The sequence below is a fragment of the Gymnoscopelus microlampas genome, assembly GCF_963454915.1.
Source record: "Gymnoscopelus microlampas genome assembly, chromosome: 1".
Taxonomy (NCBI): domain Eukaryota; kingdom Metazoa; phylum Chordata; class Actinopteri; order Myctophiformes; family Myctophidae; genus Gymnoscopelus; species Gymnoscopelus microlampas.
This window is the reverse complement of record NC_139962.1, coordinates 22,687,357-22,702,079: the sequence shown is the minus strand read 5'-3', so window position 1 is coordinate 22,702,079 and position 14,723 is coordinate 22,687,357. Positions and strand designations below refer to the sequence as shown.

The following is a 14,723-nucleotide window of genomic DNA, read 5'->3' as shown; positions in this document are numbered from 1 at the left end:
GACAGTGTCACGCGTCGAACATAGCTGAACGTTGTTCAGCGCGCGACACCGTCGTACGACAAAGTATAAGCCAGGCTTAAAGCAGCAGGTACACGGGTTAGAGGAACACTGGACAGTAAAGCCTAATCAAGCCTTCTGTGACAATGTGTCATGTAATACGTCACTCAACATACTGTACATCATACCATATAATTTCCGATTGAAAAAAATAAAACCTTTTGTCGACACTTTGTGTTATTCTTGTCAAGCTGCAAGTCGCACAACACATCTCGTCTGCTCATCACAACCCCTGGCATGTATATCAGTGACTCTCAAACGTTTTAATTTCAAGGACCCCCAGTTCGCTACAGTATTATGCATTAGACCACGGACCCCCCCCCCCCCCCAGACCTTAACTCTGAAAGTGTACGGATGGAACCAAATGGACCCAATCGTACACTGTCAGAGTTACAAACTTGTAAGTGTCAACTTGGTTCCTAAGTTAACTATCAATCATTTTGCTGGTGGAACCGCCTGAAGGTAACCTGACTCCGCCAGATGGGGGCGGCCTGTGAAACAAATGTGACGCAAGCTTCTTCCATCTGGCAGAGTCAGGTTAGCCTGAAGGACCCCTGGATGGTTCTGCAGAGAGCCACTGACGTACACTATGCACGTCCAGATACGTAGATACCTTCCATCCATCAACTGATGAGGTGAAAGCTGTCAACTCAAGCAGACCAGACAATGTGCGGGCTATCGGCTAAGGCACTAATAATAATAAAAATACTACAGACTTATCGGATAATGAGCGATGGACCCCAGACACAACATAAGGCCAGAGAACCAGCAGTTTTTCCACACCCCCCACTCCCTTACAATACTGAAAAAACAAGGTCCTATCACCAACTATTTGTAGTCTTAACAGGACTATTGTCCTTAATGCGAAGGTCAGACTTAACTCAGTGCATCCTTAAGAGTTTTATAAGTGTATGGACGGTAACAGAGTTTGAACCACAAAGCCATGCATTATTTATGACACACTGCAAGTGCAGGGCCTAATCTTATGAGATACTGTCGATTCTGAAAACGTATTTTTTTCTCCCCCATATTATAACACGAAGGATGCCAAACACTGCAATCAAACCTGGTAAACAGATGGTTAACCTATCGCGACGAGGAGCAAAATCCACAACAGCACAGAAAGAGCACCGTTAAGATTATGAGAGATGGACAAACCGGTACAAGAAAAGTACAAGCAAGAGTCACTTTCCACTTTCGATTCAGTTGGAAATGTGTTGAAACTGCAATTCACATTATTATGCCTCAATTCTTCTTTATCGCTTCACAGAGTGGGGTTTCCCTCTATGGCATTAGTTTTTATCAGGTTTGGAAATAGTTTCTGCATTTACTCGTTTCAAAACAATTATCTGACAGCGTTACAGGATTGCTGAAACTAAAAGTAATATATTTCACTATCGTACACACTAAGATCCTCAGAGTTAATTTAATCCATTTGTAACTCTGGGAAGCGTACAAATGCAACCAAATGGTTACATTTGTGCGCTCCCCAGAGTTAGACTCATTCATAGAGGTACCACATTGCATTCACGAGGTCAAAGGTGTTTACATTAGTTAACCACTTAAACCCCAGCATCCTCATTGTGGGGAAGGCTTTCACCGAAAATTGCAGATCGACAAGCTCACAATGTGTCGCAGCGTGTGAGCTTGTCGATCGGCTATATCAGCGAAAGCTTTCCCCACAATAACAAAACAGAAAAAGACACTAGTATTGAGCCCTGAGGGACTACGGTTACCCATATGGGGTTTAAGTGGTCAACACTATTAATTCGCATTTATTTGTTGTAGCATACCAAAAACATGTCACAGGTTGCTGGGACAACTCAACTCTTCTCCCACTGAAAAAAAACAACAACAAAAAAAAATCAAGTATAGCAATAATATTTCCTGCATAATTTCTTTCATAACTTATTTGTACAGTGTCCAGAGTTTTGTGATAGGCATAGCTTTTTATGGAGAGGCTAAAGAAAGCAACACTGCCCTCTACAGCACCATCAGTGTTATTGCATCAAGAGCTTGTAGTAAATACCATATGGCTCCATATACTGTAACTTGTAAACTATAAAGATGTTTTGTTGTTTTCTTTTCAAAGGAAATCACAATCAAAAAGAAAAATGATGAAAACGTATTAGCTGTGCATGGTTCAGGAACTCGTCTGTAGCACTATGAGCTCTGCTAGTTGTGGTAAGCGTGTGAGATTATATTGTGGTTTAAAACAAAATAGCATGTGTTGCAAAAAAACAACCGAACAAAATTGGTTCAAAACCCCAGTTGCGATGAAAAAAAGAAGAAAAACAAAACACAAAAATACAGTAGTAACAAGTATCCTTGTAACACCTCTTCCTATGTAGGGAAGCATTCATAGGAGTAGCACGGAGTAACACATTCTGCTTGATAACACCTATATTCAAGGGATTATGCGTACGTACCGACAACATATCATTGCTGTCGGGCAGAAACCTCTTATCTCCACATTCTAACTTTTTGTGTTTTTTCATAAATTAACGCCCTACTTGATCATACTACAGCGTCACATAAAAGCATCAAAAGTACCAGATCTACAAGCTCGAAACGCGGCGCGAAGTGACGTGTTTCGAGCTTGTAGATCTGCTACTTTTGCTATTTTTGAATTGGTATCCTGAAAACTAACCGTTTTGGACATATGAGGTTTCCACCCGACAGACGATTTTAAGTTTAAAAAGTGGGCTAGCTGTAGTTTTCAGCCCCGTCTAGTGAAAGATTAAAAAGTTTCCAGAAACAAAGGTGTGTAAAAGATGCTTATAATCACTGTCTCCACAAATCCAAGAATATTTCCAAAAAGACAATTATCATTCATTATTGATATATACAGTACGGGCCAAATACATCAACATCCCAAATTTGTACTTAAATTGCCTTCATAATGGGACTAATGGAGCACTAGACCACGATTTCAAGACACACAGCGACCACATGATTCAGACGGATATTAAGGTGCCAATGTTGTTATGCTAGTACATAGACGTTACGCCACATATTCATAAAGCGTCTTTGAACAGGGCTCTGAATCCGAGCCCCTCTGACCCCTTAAGCACTTATTTTCGAAAATAGCTGACCTGAAAGCTCACAACGCGTCACATTAGCGACACGTTGTGAGCTTGTAGGTCGGCCATTTCTGAATAGTTTTTAAAACATTTCAAGATGTTCGCGGTTAAGTCATAATCAAATTTTATACAGCCATACGACATCAACACCAATATTAAATACGTTCATCTTCTAAGACATTTTATGAATACGGTGCTCAGATTTTCAAAAAAAAAAAGAAAAAACTTCGGGGCAAACGTGAGACTGTGTAATCTGTAAGTTTGTCCCCTGGTTGCATCACATTCTGGTTGAGATTCTTTCATTCGTAGTAGTTATTACTCAGTACATGAAAGACATACAGGACACCTCCTGAAGTCATTTCATGTCCAGAGACCCTTATTTTGGTTTGTAACGTTACGCTCGGTGGGAAACAGGTCCACCCTGTGGAGGTACCACGGTACTGCGACAGTACACAGGAATAAGACATTTAGTTGTCGTCTTCTCGCAGCTCGCTGGGCAGGAACTTGTACTGCTGCTGTCTGATCTGAGCCAGCTTCTTCCTGGCCTCCTCCAGCTCTCGCTCCTTCCTCAGCATCTCTTCCTGGGCTGCGATGATCTGGACGCACAGACAGACAGACAGACAGACAGACGGACAACACACGCAAACATTTATTATTCCCTCTGACAGTCTGGAGTGGCTATCAAATCGTTGCAGCCAGGGAAAAACGTGTATGTTTTTTTGTAAATGAATGCCCTACTTCTTCATACAAGAGTGTCGCACGAAAGTAGTGGAAATAGCCGACCTACAGGCTCACAATGCGACACATTGTGGGCTTGTAGATCGGCTATTTTCACCAGTTTCAAATAATGCTAAAAAAAAGGGAAAGTTTTGGACATACAAGGTTTCCACCCGACAGCAACAAAATGTCACAACTCACAAGTCTGCTTCTGTCTCTCCTTCCAACTCCCCCAGGCCTGCCATCCTCTAGCTGTCCACCAGATGGCATTAAAACAGGGCTAAGGTGGTTAACACATGGTGTTAACCCTCAGTGAGGGAACTACATGTGGGAGTGGTTTCATCCATGTGGGGGCTGGTGGGGGATGGGGGAGGGTCTTACCTGTGCTATTCCGCCCACAAACTTGGTCTTGACCACCACGTTGTGCTCGTCCGCTTTGTCGAACGCTGCCTTCTGCGCCGCCCGCACCAGGTTGTCCGACGCCCTCTTCACCGCATTCCCAGCAGCCTTTAGGAAGAATGAAAGGTCAGTAGCAATAAAACGTTAACAGCAAACAACTATGAGCTTATAGTCAAGTTTAATAAGGTTGCATTATCGTTTCTTGATCTTACTACAGCAGTGGTTTTCAACCTTTTTTGCGTCAAGGACCCCCAAATTGACCCCAGCCCAGGGACCCCCATTTGAAAAGATATGCCAGGGACTCAACCATTTTGATTCCTTGGGGGTCCCAATCTACACAGTAGTATGATCATCAGTGTTCATCTGTAACTCTGAGAGTGTACAAATGGAACCAAATGGACCCGTTATTTGGCTGGGGACCCCCTGGAACCCCCTCAAGGACCACTCGTGGTCCCCGGACCACTGGTTGAAAACCACTGTACTACAGCATCACACAAAATAATGGACATTGAAATGAAAAGGGTTGAAAACCACTGATCTACAGATATTGTGTTATGGTCTTGTTTTGCAGTGTGTGTGTGTGTGTGTGTGTGTGTGTGTGTGTGTGTGTGTGTGTGTGTGTGCGCCTTTCAGGATTCAAATTAAAAAATAGCAGATCGACAAGTAGATCTGCTATTTTTGATACTTTTGTGTGACGCTGTAGTATGATCAAGTAGGGTATTGATTTACAAAAAAACATACCAAAAGTTAAAATATGGAGATAATAGGTTTCCTGCCCGACAGCGACGAAATGTTGTGGGTTCATATGTATAATCCCTTGAACATACAGGTGTTATCAAGCAGAAAGTGTTACCTGTAGTCTCCTCATGGCCTCAGAGTCCTGGTCAGCCTTGACCTTACAGGCTACCAGCAGCTGAGCCGTGGAGGCCGCTACCTGCTTGGCGGAGGAGATGAGCTTCTCCTCGCTGGCATGGCCCTGGACGGAGGCATTGGCTGCTTCACACAGGTTACTGGTTGCTGCTGCTACCAGGCGGGCCTGGGGAGGGAGAGAGGGAGAGAGGGAGACGTGGTGAGCTTGTAGTTTGGCTATTTGAACTATTTAGATTTTTTTTTAGAACACGAAAAAGTTTGAGAAATGCTGGTTTAGAAGGCATTTGTATAGAATCGGCCTCAGGTCTTAACTCATTAAGACCGGGAAAAGCCTGTGTCATTTTAGATTTTAACCACTTTAACCATTATTTTATACTTTGGCTTTTCAAAAATAACATATATACAAGCTCATAGCGCGGCAACGAGTGTCGCGCTATGAGCTTGTAGATCTGCTATTTTAGAAAATTCTTGACAAATTTTCTTTGAAAATGTCTTTTTTAAAGCGAACATTTTAACTCAAATCTTTGCTTATGGGGATTTTACAAATGTCTTCTAAATTTTGAGTTTAAAAAAAACCCTGTATGTTTCTATAGGCATCAGTGGTTCAATCTAGTAAAAAAAATCGCTTTAAGTTTAAATATATATATTCAAAGATTTGCACACATTTTCAATATTTAGCCAAAGAAATCTAAAATGACACAAAATGGCGTTCCCAAAAAGAAAAAAAAAGGTTCCACTCACCGCTGAGATGAGCCCTTGGGACCACTGTCCATCGTCCACGGCGTTGGCAGGGCTGGCGCCCACCTTGCCCTGGGCCACCAGCTCCCTCTGGGCAGCCGAGGCCGACTTGACCAGAGCGCTGGTGGCTGCAGCGATGGACTTGGCAGCTTCCAGGATCTGCTCCTCAAAGTCCAGAGACTCGTCCGCTTGCTGGGAGAGAGAGACAGCCGTCACACTCAAAACAACTTGGGAATAATGGGAGCTTTTACTATATTGTCACCGTGGGGCGGACACCTCTTATCTCCATATTTAAAGTTTTAATATGTTTCTTTTCTATCGACACCAAATAACACATTTTTAATGTTTTTCTGTTCTATCGACACCAAGTAGGAGATAAGACTGATTTAATACTTTAATATAGATCATATAATAATCATATAATCTAGTCCAAAATTGGCATAATGTAGCAGTACAGCGAATTAATGCTCACTGGATATAAACTTCAATAAACACCAGAAAAATGTGTCTGTCTTTCATATCCATAATATATAATATAATTTCTTGATTATATTTGGCTTTTTATATTTGTAAGACAGATTGACTTTTATATATATATATATATATATATATATGCTAGAGTAATAATAAAGATAGTAAACTTTGTGGGTGCATTTATGCCTTTATGGATGCTGCAGAAAATATTTTCTCACAATATTTCTATTTTCAGCAGTTGGCAGGTTGTCATCGGATTCTGAAAACACTATGGCTTCATTTATATTCATATAAATATCAGATCTACAAGCTCACAACGAACGTGAACTAGTAGATCTGCTATTTTAGTATAAACCAAGCTTAATGAAAACAGCTTGGGACGGTCGCATGCAAAACAACAGCTAGCTAAAACTGCAGTATAACTGCATACGAGAGATACTAACACAAAGACACCATAGAACAAAATGTGGCGGCATTTCAAAATCCTAGAAGTATATTTTCTACTTCAGCCCGTCCTTTGAAACACCAAAACATGCCCACTCTCACACACGCGCGCACACTCACACACACACACACACACACACACACACACACACACACGCACACACAAACACACAGAGCACACGTCTGTAGACAGGGCGGGACACTGTAGGAATATGTTTGATATATAGTTGGGACTGAATAACAACCTAATATATCAAACATATCACACAGAGCCCTGCAAAGAAGGCCTCCGGTGGGGTGTGGGGGTAAGGGGGAGGGCTAACTGGGATTTGGTGGGAGAGAGGATTGTTGTTGTGGAAGAGACTCTTGGCTTACAGATACTGTAGGTGAGTGGACAGAAGACAGATGCATGATGGGAGAGAGGGAGGGGAAAACGACACTGTATTATGATTAGAGCCCAACCGATATATCAGCCATTATTTGACTATTTTAAATACATTGGTGTCTGCAGTCGATGTGCCCCAACTTTTAACCACTTAAACCCCAGCATCCATATTATGGGGAAAGCATTTGCAGACTCGACGCGTTGCGAGCTTCGGCTTTTCCCACAATAACAGTTCACGTGTATTTTGTATTCACTCGTTTGCTTATTTGTTGTAAAATTTAAGTTAATTTTTCTTTTCATATATCGAAGCTATATACTTGATTTCAATTTAGTATCTATCAAAATGTAATTTTTTGTCAGTACAGCCCGTACATGCGCGTGAAAAAATACTGGCCACATGCCGTAGTGTCCCGTCCAACGACCAAAACACCACTGCATATAGGACTGTCCCAAATGGGGATTGGACCCAGAGACCTGGAATCGGTCGGGCTCCAGAATGAAAGGGACGATTTACTGTAGGCCTGTAATTGCAAATGGAGATGAATGGATGGGACTTTATACTGTAGGTCTGGACAATGAATAAAATATGAGCCAGAGGCTGTACACACACACACACACACACACACACACACACACACACACACACACACACACACACACACACACACACACACACACACACACACACACACACACACACAGTGAGTCTATTGAGTATGGGTCACATGGAATATTAACATGTTCACAAATGGCACAGGAGACCACACCTATGGTCAGTGGTGGACAAAGTACTCAAACCCAGTACTTGAGTCAAAGTATAGATACTCCTGGTCAAATATTACTCAACTGCAAGTGAACGTTGCTCTGTCAAATTTGTACTTGTTATACTGGAGTGCTTGCTTTTAAAAATACGTAAGAATTCAAAAGTACTAATTACAAAAAAATATCAATCACTGTGAAAATAGCCAATCAAGCTCACAACGGGTCGCAATGCGACACGCTGTGAGCTTGTATATCGACTATTTTCACTATATTTGAAATAGGTCTTAAGTGGTTAATTCGTAATGTACTTTTTCCCTTCCTTGAAATGTAGTGGAGTCAAAATTCCAATATTTGCATTGAAGTGGAGTGATAAAGTATCCAAAAGTAGTACAGTACAATACTCAAGTAAATGTACTTTGTTACTGTCCACCACTGTGTATCGTACAGCAATTAAATGTGTCAGGGTGACATGCACCTCTGAAGTCACGTGAGTCAGTAGATACACAGTTAAAAGAACAAACAGTACTACAGACAGAGACCGTTAATACTAGTACACACACACATACACAGAGACGGTTAAAAGGACATACACACAGAGAGACAGTATACACACAGATAGAGGCAGTTAAAAGAACATACACATACACATACAGTTAAAAGGACATACATACAGATAGACACAACTATCAGAAGAGGATACATGCACAACAGAGCCAAATGCAGGCATGCTGTTTGAAGCTTGCCAACAGACAAAAGACCCCTGGTGTGAAAATTGTACAGTCAAAACCATAATTGTGTTTGTAAAATGTGCAAAGAGAAAAATATGAGAGGAGACATTGACATTGTAGGTGTTTGCTAGTGTGGTACAACAACCACACATTTTCTTTTGGTTTAATGGTTTGTCATACATTTTTATAAAGATTAATTAAATAAATACATGACCATTATCTGTGTAAGAAACCATTATCTCAATAAGAAATACAAAAAACTCTTCTTGTGTGAATATTGCCATGACTTCAATAGTTCCTCCAGGGTTTGGCCAAGCCCCTAGGACCAGGGGTGTTTTTTTAAGCAAGGATTTTCAAGTGGCCAAATTTGGTACCGCACGTTTGGGCCAGGTTTTGGGCCCGAAAACATGAACGAGCGAAAAGGGCTCGACCAATTGGCTCAACTCACAGGCTTGCACATGGAGGTAGTATAAGTGACGTAGACACATAAAGGAAACTGCTGTGCATGCGAATGGAGCCCATGATGCCAACAAACCCATGGGCCCAAACCCGGAAGGAGGGTGTCCCCATTGAAATGCGTGGGCGGGATTTCATGTCTGTCTGATCAGTGGTTCTCAAAATGGATTCCAGGGACTCTCTGGGTTCCTTTGAAACCTCAATTCTAAATTGAATTGAAGTCTGTAACTCCGACAGTGTACAAATGGAACCAAAACGGGTCCATTTGGCTCCATTTGTACACTGTCAGAGTTAAAGGGAGACCTTGAAATCTAAAAGTTTGAGAACCATTGCTGTAGATAACGTAAAGCTCTAAGGGTTAGGCAGAGTCCCATTGCGTGTGAATGACTGGTGATGTACCTTGGGCTTGGCTCTGGGTTTCAGCTGTTCCAGTTTCTTAGCTGCTGCTTCAATAGAGGCTGCAGCACCCAGGAGCTCCGTCTCTGCAATGACCGTGGGGTCTTCAGGATCCACCCACTCTGAACCTGCAGAGCGCGCACGCACACACACACACACACATATATAGTGTACTGTATATATTATATACCTGCATATGAGAATAAATACAAAAGCTCCTCGGAGCAGAGTGTCAACAGAACATGCGTCAACAACAACAACACACTGTGAGCACACAGACAACAACACATTGAGTGCCACACGTCACCATATCCCATCATCATGCAACAGCTGGTGGACACACCGCAAAACAACTGCCATTCACTGAAATGAAGATGGAAGCGTCAACGTTATTGTGATGGAACGGGGAGTCAAAACCAAAGCGTGATGACGGATGGATGGAGCTGATTCTGTCCTGGAAGCACTATGAGTACAAGATAGGGCTGGGCAATTAACCCCAAATGTATCGGAAAGCCACCTTTAGAACCTCTCACCGACTTAACAACCTAAACCCTCTATTCTTAGTAAAACTGACCTGAGTTTCACTGTACTTGGTGCTCTCGCGAATGTTCCCCCCAGAATAGGGATGCTGGGGATCAAGTGGTTATCTTGCTCATGTCGGTTAATCAAATAATCGAGAAGCGGGGTATTTTCTTTATAATTGTATTCATTCATTTATTTTATATCAACGAGTTGACACGAATAAATTCGAATAGATTTTTTTACAATCAAATAAATCGTTTAGTCTGATTAACCACTTTTTATACTTCATTTTACTATGTTTTTGTGCAAAAATAGCCGTACTTGTACATCGGATATTATTTTTCTAAATAGATTTTATTAAAATCGATATTTGTTCATGAATGATTAGTTTGATAACTGTTGCACCCCATAATATTTACAGTACAGACCTCGTCAGAGAACTATGAGGGCAATGTAAAAAAAAAAGAATGAAAACAATTGAAACAAACGTTTCAAATAATCAATATAATGATATTGATTTGACATTGCCCAGCCCTGGTTCAAAAATACATTTTACACACAGTGACAGGATGGATCAAAGCGTGACAGCTCTGACTAGAGAAGCTGATGCACAACGCGTGAAGGTGAAGAAGTCACAAAACAACAAGAGAACGTTCCTGACTTACCTTCATCTGTGGCAAAAGACAGAGGACAGAGGCGTTACCAAACGGTGCGTTACAAGAGGATCTTTCTGACAATATCTAATCCACAACATCAGGTCTTCATCAGGTCTGACCAGCTTGAAACGTTGTCAACTTAATACAATTTTCTACTGGGAGCTAAGACACAGTGTGTGGACTTCCCTTCCTTCTCCAACATACAGATGTAGCCATTGTACCCAGAAGTCCCATCTTCTGGATCCATACTTGATCAGCATGTCTCACTGGAGTTTTGCAAGCCGTCCGTGTTACGCTGGACGAGCCTGGCATAATCTAATGGACTACTCACTACTGTCTTTACTGTAAGCAATGAAATTCTTATTGTTATCATTCATTCTCATTATTGAGAAATAAAACCCTTCACTGTGATTACACCCAGGGTTTATTTCTCAATAATGACCGGCTGACTGATTATTATGTTGCTTACTCGTCAATTCCCCAGTGTACTGCCGTGCCTGTTGCCTGCAGACCCCCACTGTTGGTCTGGGGAGGGGATAGACAACTACTACATGGAGCCATGTATTTACACCTGACAGTGAGGAGTTTCACCGGGTGAGCGCAAAACGCATCCTCCCCAGTTCCCCTCCACGCTGACCAATCGTGGAATCGAACCCAGGCGAGTGTTTTATGAGTCTTGAATGCACCCCGAACACACATGTCCCATATTATACAAGATATTTTCCACAATCTCCAAGATCAGCTGTTTGAGGAATCCATCTTGGCAATCAGCTTGCAAGATCTCTCAGATGACACTAACAACTTAAGCCCAATTACTTTGTCATACGATGGTGTTGCATGGCGAAAATAACTGATCTGCATCGCATCACATTGTGAGCTTTTAAATCAGCTATTATTGCTATTTTGAAAATGTCTGAACATTTTTAAGATGAGAAACATTCATGGGGAACATCTACGGTACTGTACAATGGCTACAACCCTGTGTAAAGTTACTTTATGAATAAATAATACAGCATGTTTTAATGGCTTATGCTTTTCATTATATGATAATAGCACCGTTATAATAAGATATATAATATTTGGCATGTGGAGTGTCATTGAGTGTGGTGTACTGTACACTGTGTGTGTGTGTGTGTGTGTGTGTGTGTGTGTGTGTGTGTGTGTGTGTGTGTGTGTGTGTGTGTGTGTGTGTGTGTGTGTGTATACCTTTCATGGCCTCAGCGGACTGAATGAGCTCGGTAACGGCTCCTGCAACACGTTTGGAGCACACGGCTAGCTGCTGCTTCTGCTCTGCGGTGGGCTTCTGCAGGACCTGCGCACATGCACATGCAGTCCATCACTTTCACTTTATTACTCAGCCATGCATGCACCATCATGGACTAATTTCATCCAAGACAAACATGTGCACACCACAGGGTCAATGTGTACACTGGATAAAAAATACAGTACTGTATATACGTAGAGTACCCTACCATTAGTACGTGCTCCAGCAGGTCAATGTATCCTGTTGTGCACTCCGTTCCAAACATCAGAGCCCTGCTCCTCACCTCCTCGTTCACTTCTGGATGGTAAGCTGCTTGCTGGAGGACAAAAAAAGAAAGAAAAAAAAAAACATAATGTTACTGCTGAAAGGTCTAAAGGCTAAAAGTCTAAAATCTAAAAGGTCTTAACCTGTAAAATAGCCTGGGATATTAGGGAGGATAGGATTGTTGAAAGACAAAAACAATTCTTTAAACTAGCCATTAGAGATGTCAGATGTATGGATGGTCTCTGGGCTGTGAGTGGGAGGAGAGCATCAGTTTGATGTACTCATCATTTATTCATTGGATTGATTTTTTACACCAGCTCACTCACTGGCCGTTTCACATTGTCTAATGTTTTCTTTCTTTACATTCGGATTCTTATACTCCCTTTCTTGTGTCATTCTCTTTTATCCTCGACGGCCGTTCCTGAGTTTCTTTTCTGTCCTCTTATTTTGTAGTGCAGTGTTGTGTAGCGTAGTGTGGTTTGTGATGCTGCCTATTCTGAGGCAGTTTTTGTAGATTTGAAATATTCATTAGTTTGATTTTTTAGTGAACTAGTCAATTAACTAGTTTGTATTTAATTTAAATTTTACACAAATGTTATTTAGATAGCATGTTGTTTAGACAGATGCTAGGTTCATTGTGTACCTGGTATCCTATAGTTTCAATGTACGTAATGTTATTTAGATAGCATGTTGTTAGACAGATGCTAGGTTCATTGTTTGCCTGGTATCCTAGTTTCTTTGAAGCATTACTTTGAACTCTACGTACAGAATGTAATGATTCACCCTGTTGTTTGTTGACTAGGTGTTCATGCTTACGCTCCTTACTCTGATTTCATGACAGACATGTTGAATTCATGTCAAGGACCACTTAGCTGAGAGAGAGATGAAGCAGGGACCCCCACTACATATTGTATACAAGTAAGACGCGCGAACGCAAAAAAATTAAAAAAAATGAATGAAAAAAAAATATTTAAAAAAAAGTAACCAATACATTTTTTTTTTAAAATACAAAGACATTCTGTGTTAAAAGGAGCATCTTAGAAAAATACAAATTCACCAAAAAAAATCTTTGAATGTTTTTGAACAATTCACCAAAGTGTTTGAAGTGCCTGTTTCACCCACTTCCGGGGGGCGGAGCCAAAATCCGAGCCCAAAGTATTTGTTCGTAGACCCCCACTTAGGGGGGGTAGAAAAAGTTTGGGAGCGATTCGAGCACTTTTCATTTAACATGGGGTTTCAATGGGGAGTTTTTAGGAGCCTTCTCCGGGTCGTGGCTTCCGGGGGAAGGGGCGGGCTTAAACGCAACCTTGACAGGTGTGTTCAGTTTTCAAAGACCTTTCATTTGATGTATGGTACGTCTATATTGGACATTTACTTGGCTGCACACAGGCAGTGCACACAAACTGCACACAGACACACAGACACACAGAGACACAAGCCGAGCACGGTGTCATAGTAAGCTCCACTTGCGCGGGCGCGCCTCCTTCCGCTGCGTTCACAAAAATTGTGTTGCAGATTCCATTTTTAGACGGCTTCAGAGACTTCTTTGACAGCACCATCATCCGTTGCGTAAAATAATATTTTTTGTTATATATTGGCTTCATTGTGCATTTTTAGACATTTAAACCCTCAATACTTTGCAAACTTGACCTTCACCTCTGTACTTGGTCTGCTCTTTCCCCCCTCTATACAAAACCTCAGAAAATAACAGATCTACGAGAGCTTGTAGATCTGCCATTTTCGGCAAATGATTCCCCTCAGAATTGGAATGCTAGGGTTCAAGTGGTTAATAAAAAACGAAAAAAAGAAGTTCCTATCACACAAAGATGTGGCTGTAGACCCCCTGTTGAGGACCCATGTTCTAAGGGTTTATGAGGACATGTACCTTGCAGGAGTTCAGCATATCAGACATGACCTTGCGGCTCAGGTTGGCCGTGTGGATGATGTCCTCCTGGCGGGCAGAGTTGCCGGCGGCCACCGCCTTGGCGGTGGCTGTGGTGATGCCCTTGGTCATGCGGATGAACTCCTCAGGCGTGGTGGTCTTACCGGGGGCCACCTTGGACTGGAACACCTGGTGAGTGTCAACATGGTGTCATTAGTCAAGTCAGAGATGGTTGATCTAGAAAGATAGACCATCCCAATTGGAGCCACTAGAGGCGAAATGGTATACAAATCCTACAAATGATCTCATGAACGTCCTATGTTTACTGCGAGTGTGTGTTGCTGGGACAGAGAAAGGTCGATAATAACATTAATTTCCTTCTGATTTGTCTCTCTGAAAAAAGCCATTTTCATATGAAAATGTTGGGAAGATTGTGTGGCTTGTGGCGATTGGGTTCGATACTTAGTTCAGTGACCATGGGTCTAAAGAATGGTTCAGAAGCTGTGTTCACGTTCACTCTTCCATTGGAAATAATAGACTCCAACCTGCTTACGGTCTCCTAAAAAGGCGGCTACCTAATCTCAGTAATAGAGAGAGTAACGTGAACTCATTTTAAAATAATATTC

General features: G+C 41.8%; 1 protein-coding gene across 1 annotated transcript in view; it reads right to left on the bottom strand.

Annotated features, from left to right (window-relative positions):
• Positions 1–3,599: 3,599 nt before the first annotated feature.
• tln2a (talin 2a) overlaps positions 3,600–14,723 on the bottom strand; it is a 181,542-nt gene continuing 170,418 nt past the window's right edge. Inside the window, exons 51-58 of the mRNA XM_084065302.1 lie at positions 14,101–14,286; positions 12,160–12,267; positions 11,894–11,999; positions 9,513–9,637; positions 5,868–6,056; positions 5,110–5,292; positions 4,239–4,364; positions 3,600–3,736 (exon numbers count right to left, since the gene is read on the bottom strand). Of these exons, the coding sequence (XP_083921428.1) occupies positions 3,608–3,736; positions 4,239–4,364; positions 5,110–5,292; positions 5,868–6,056; positions 9,513–9,637; positions 11,894–11,999; positions 12,160–12,267; positions 14,101–14,286 (1,152 nt within the window). The 3' untranslated portion in view covers positions 3,600–3,607. The remainder of the gene's footprint in view (positions 3,737–4,238; positions 4,365–5,109; positions 5,293–5,867; positions 6,057–9,512; positions 9,638–11,893; positions 12,000–12,159; positions 12,268–14,100; positions 14,287–14,723) is intronic.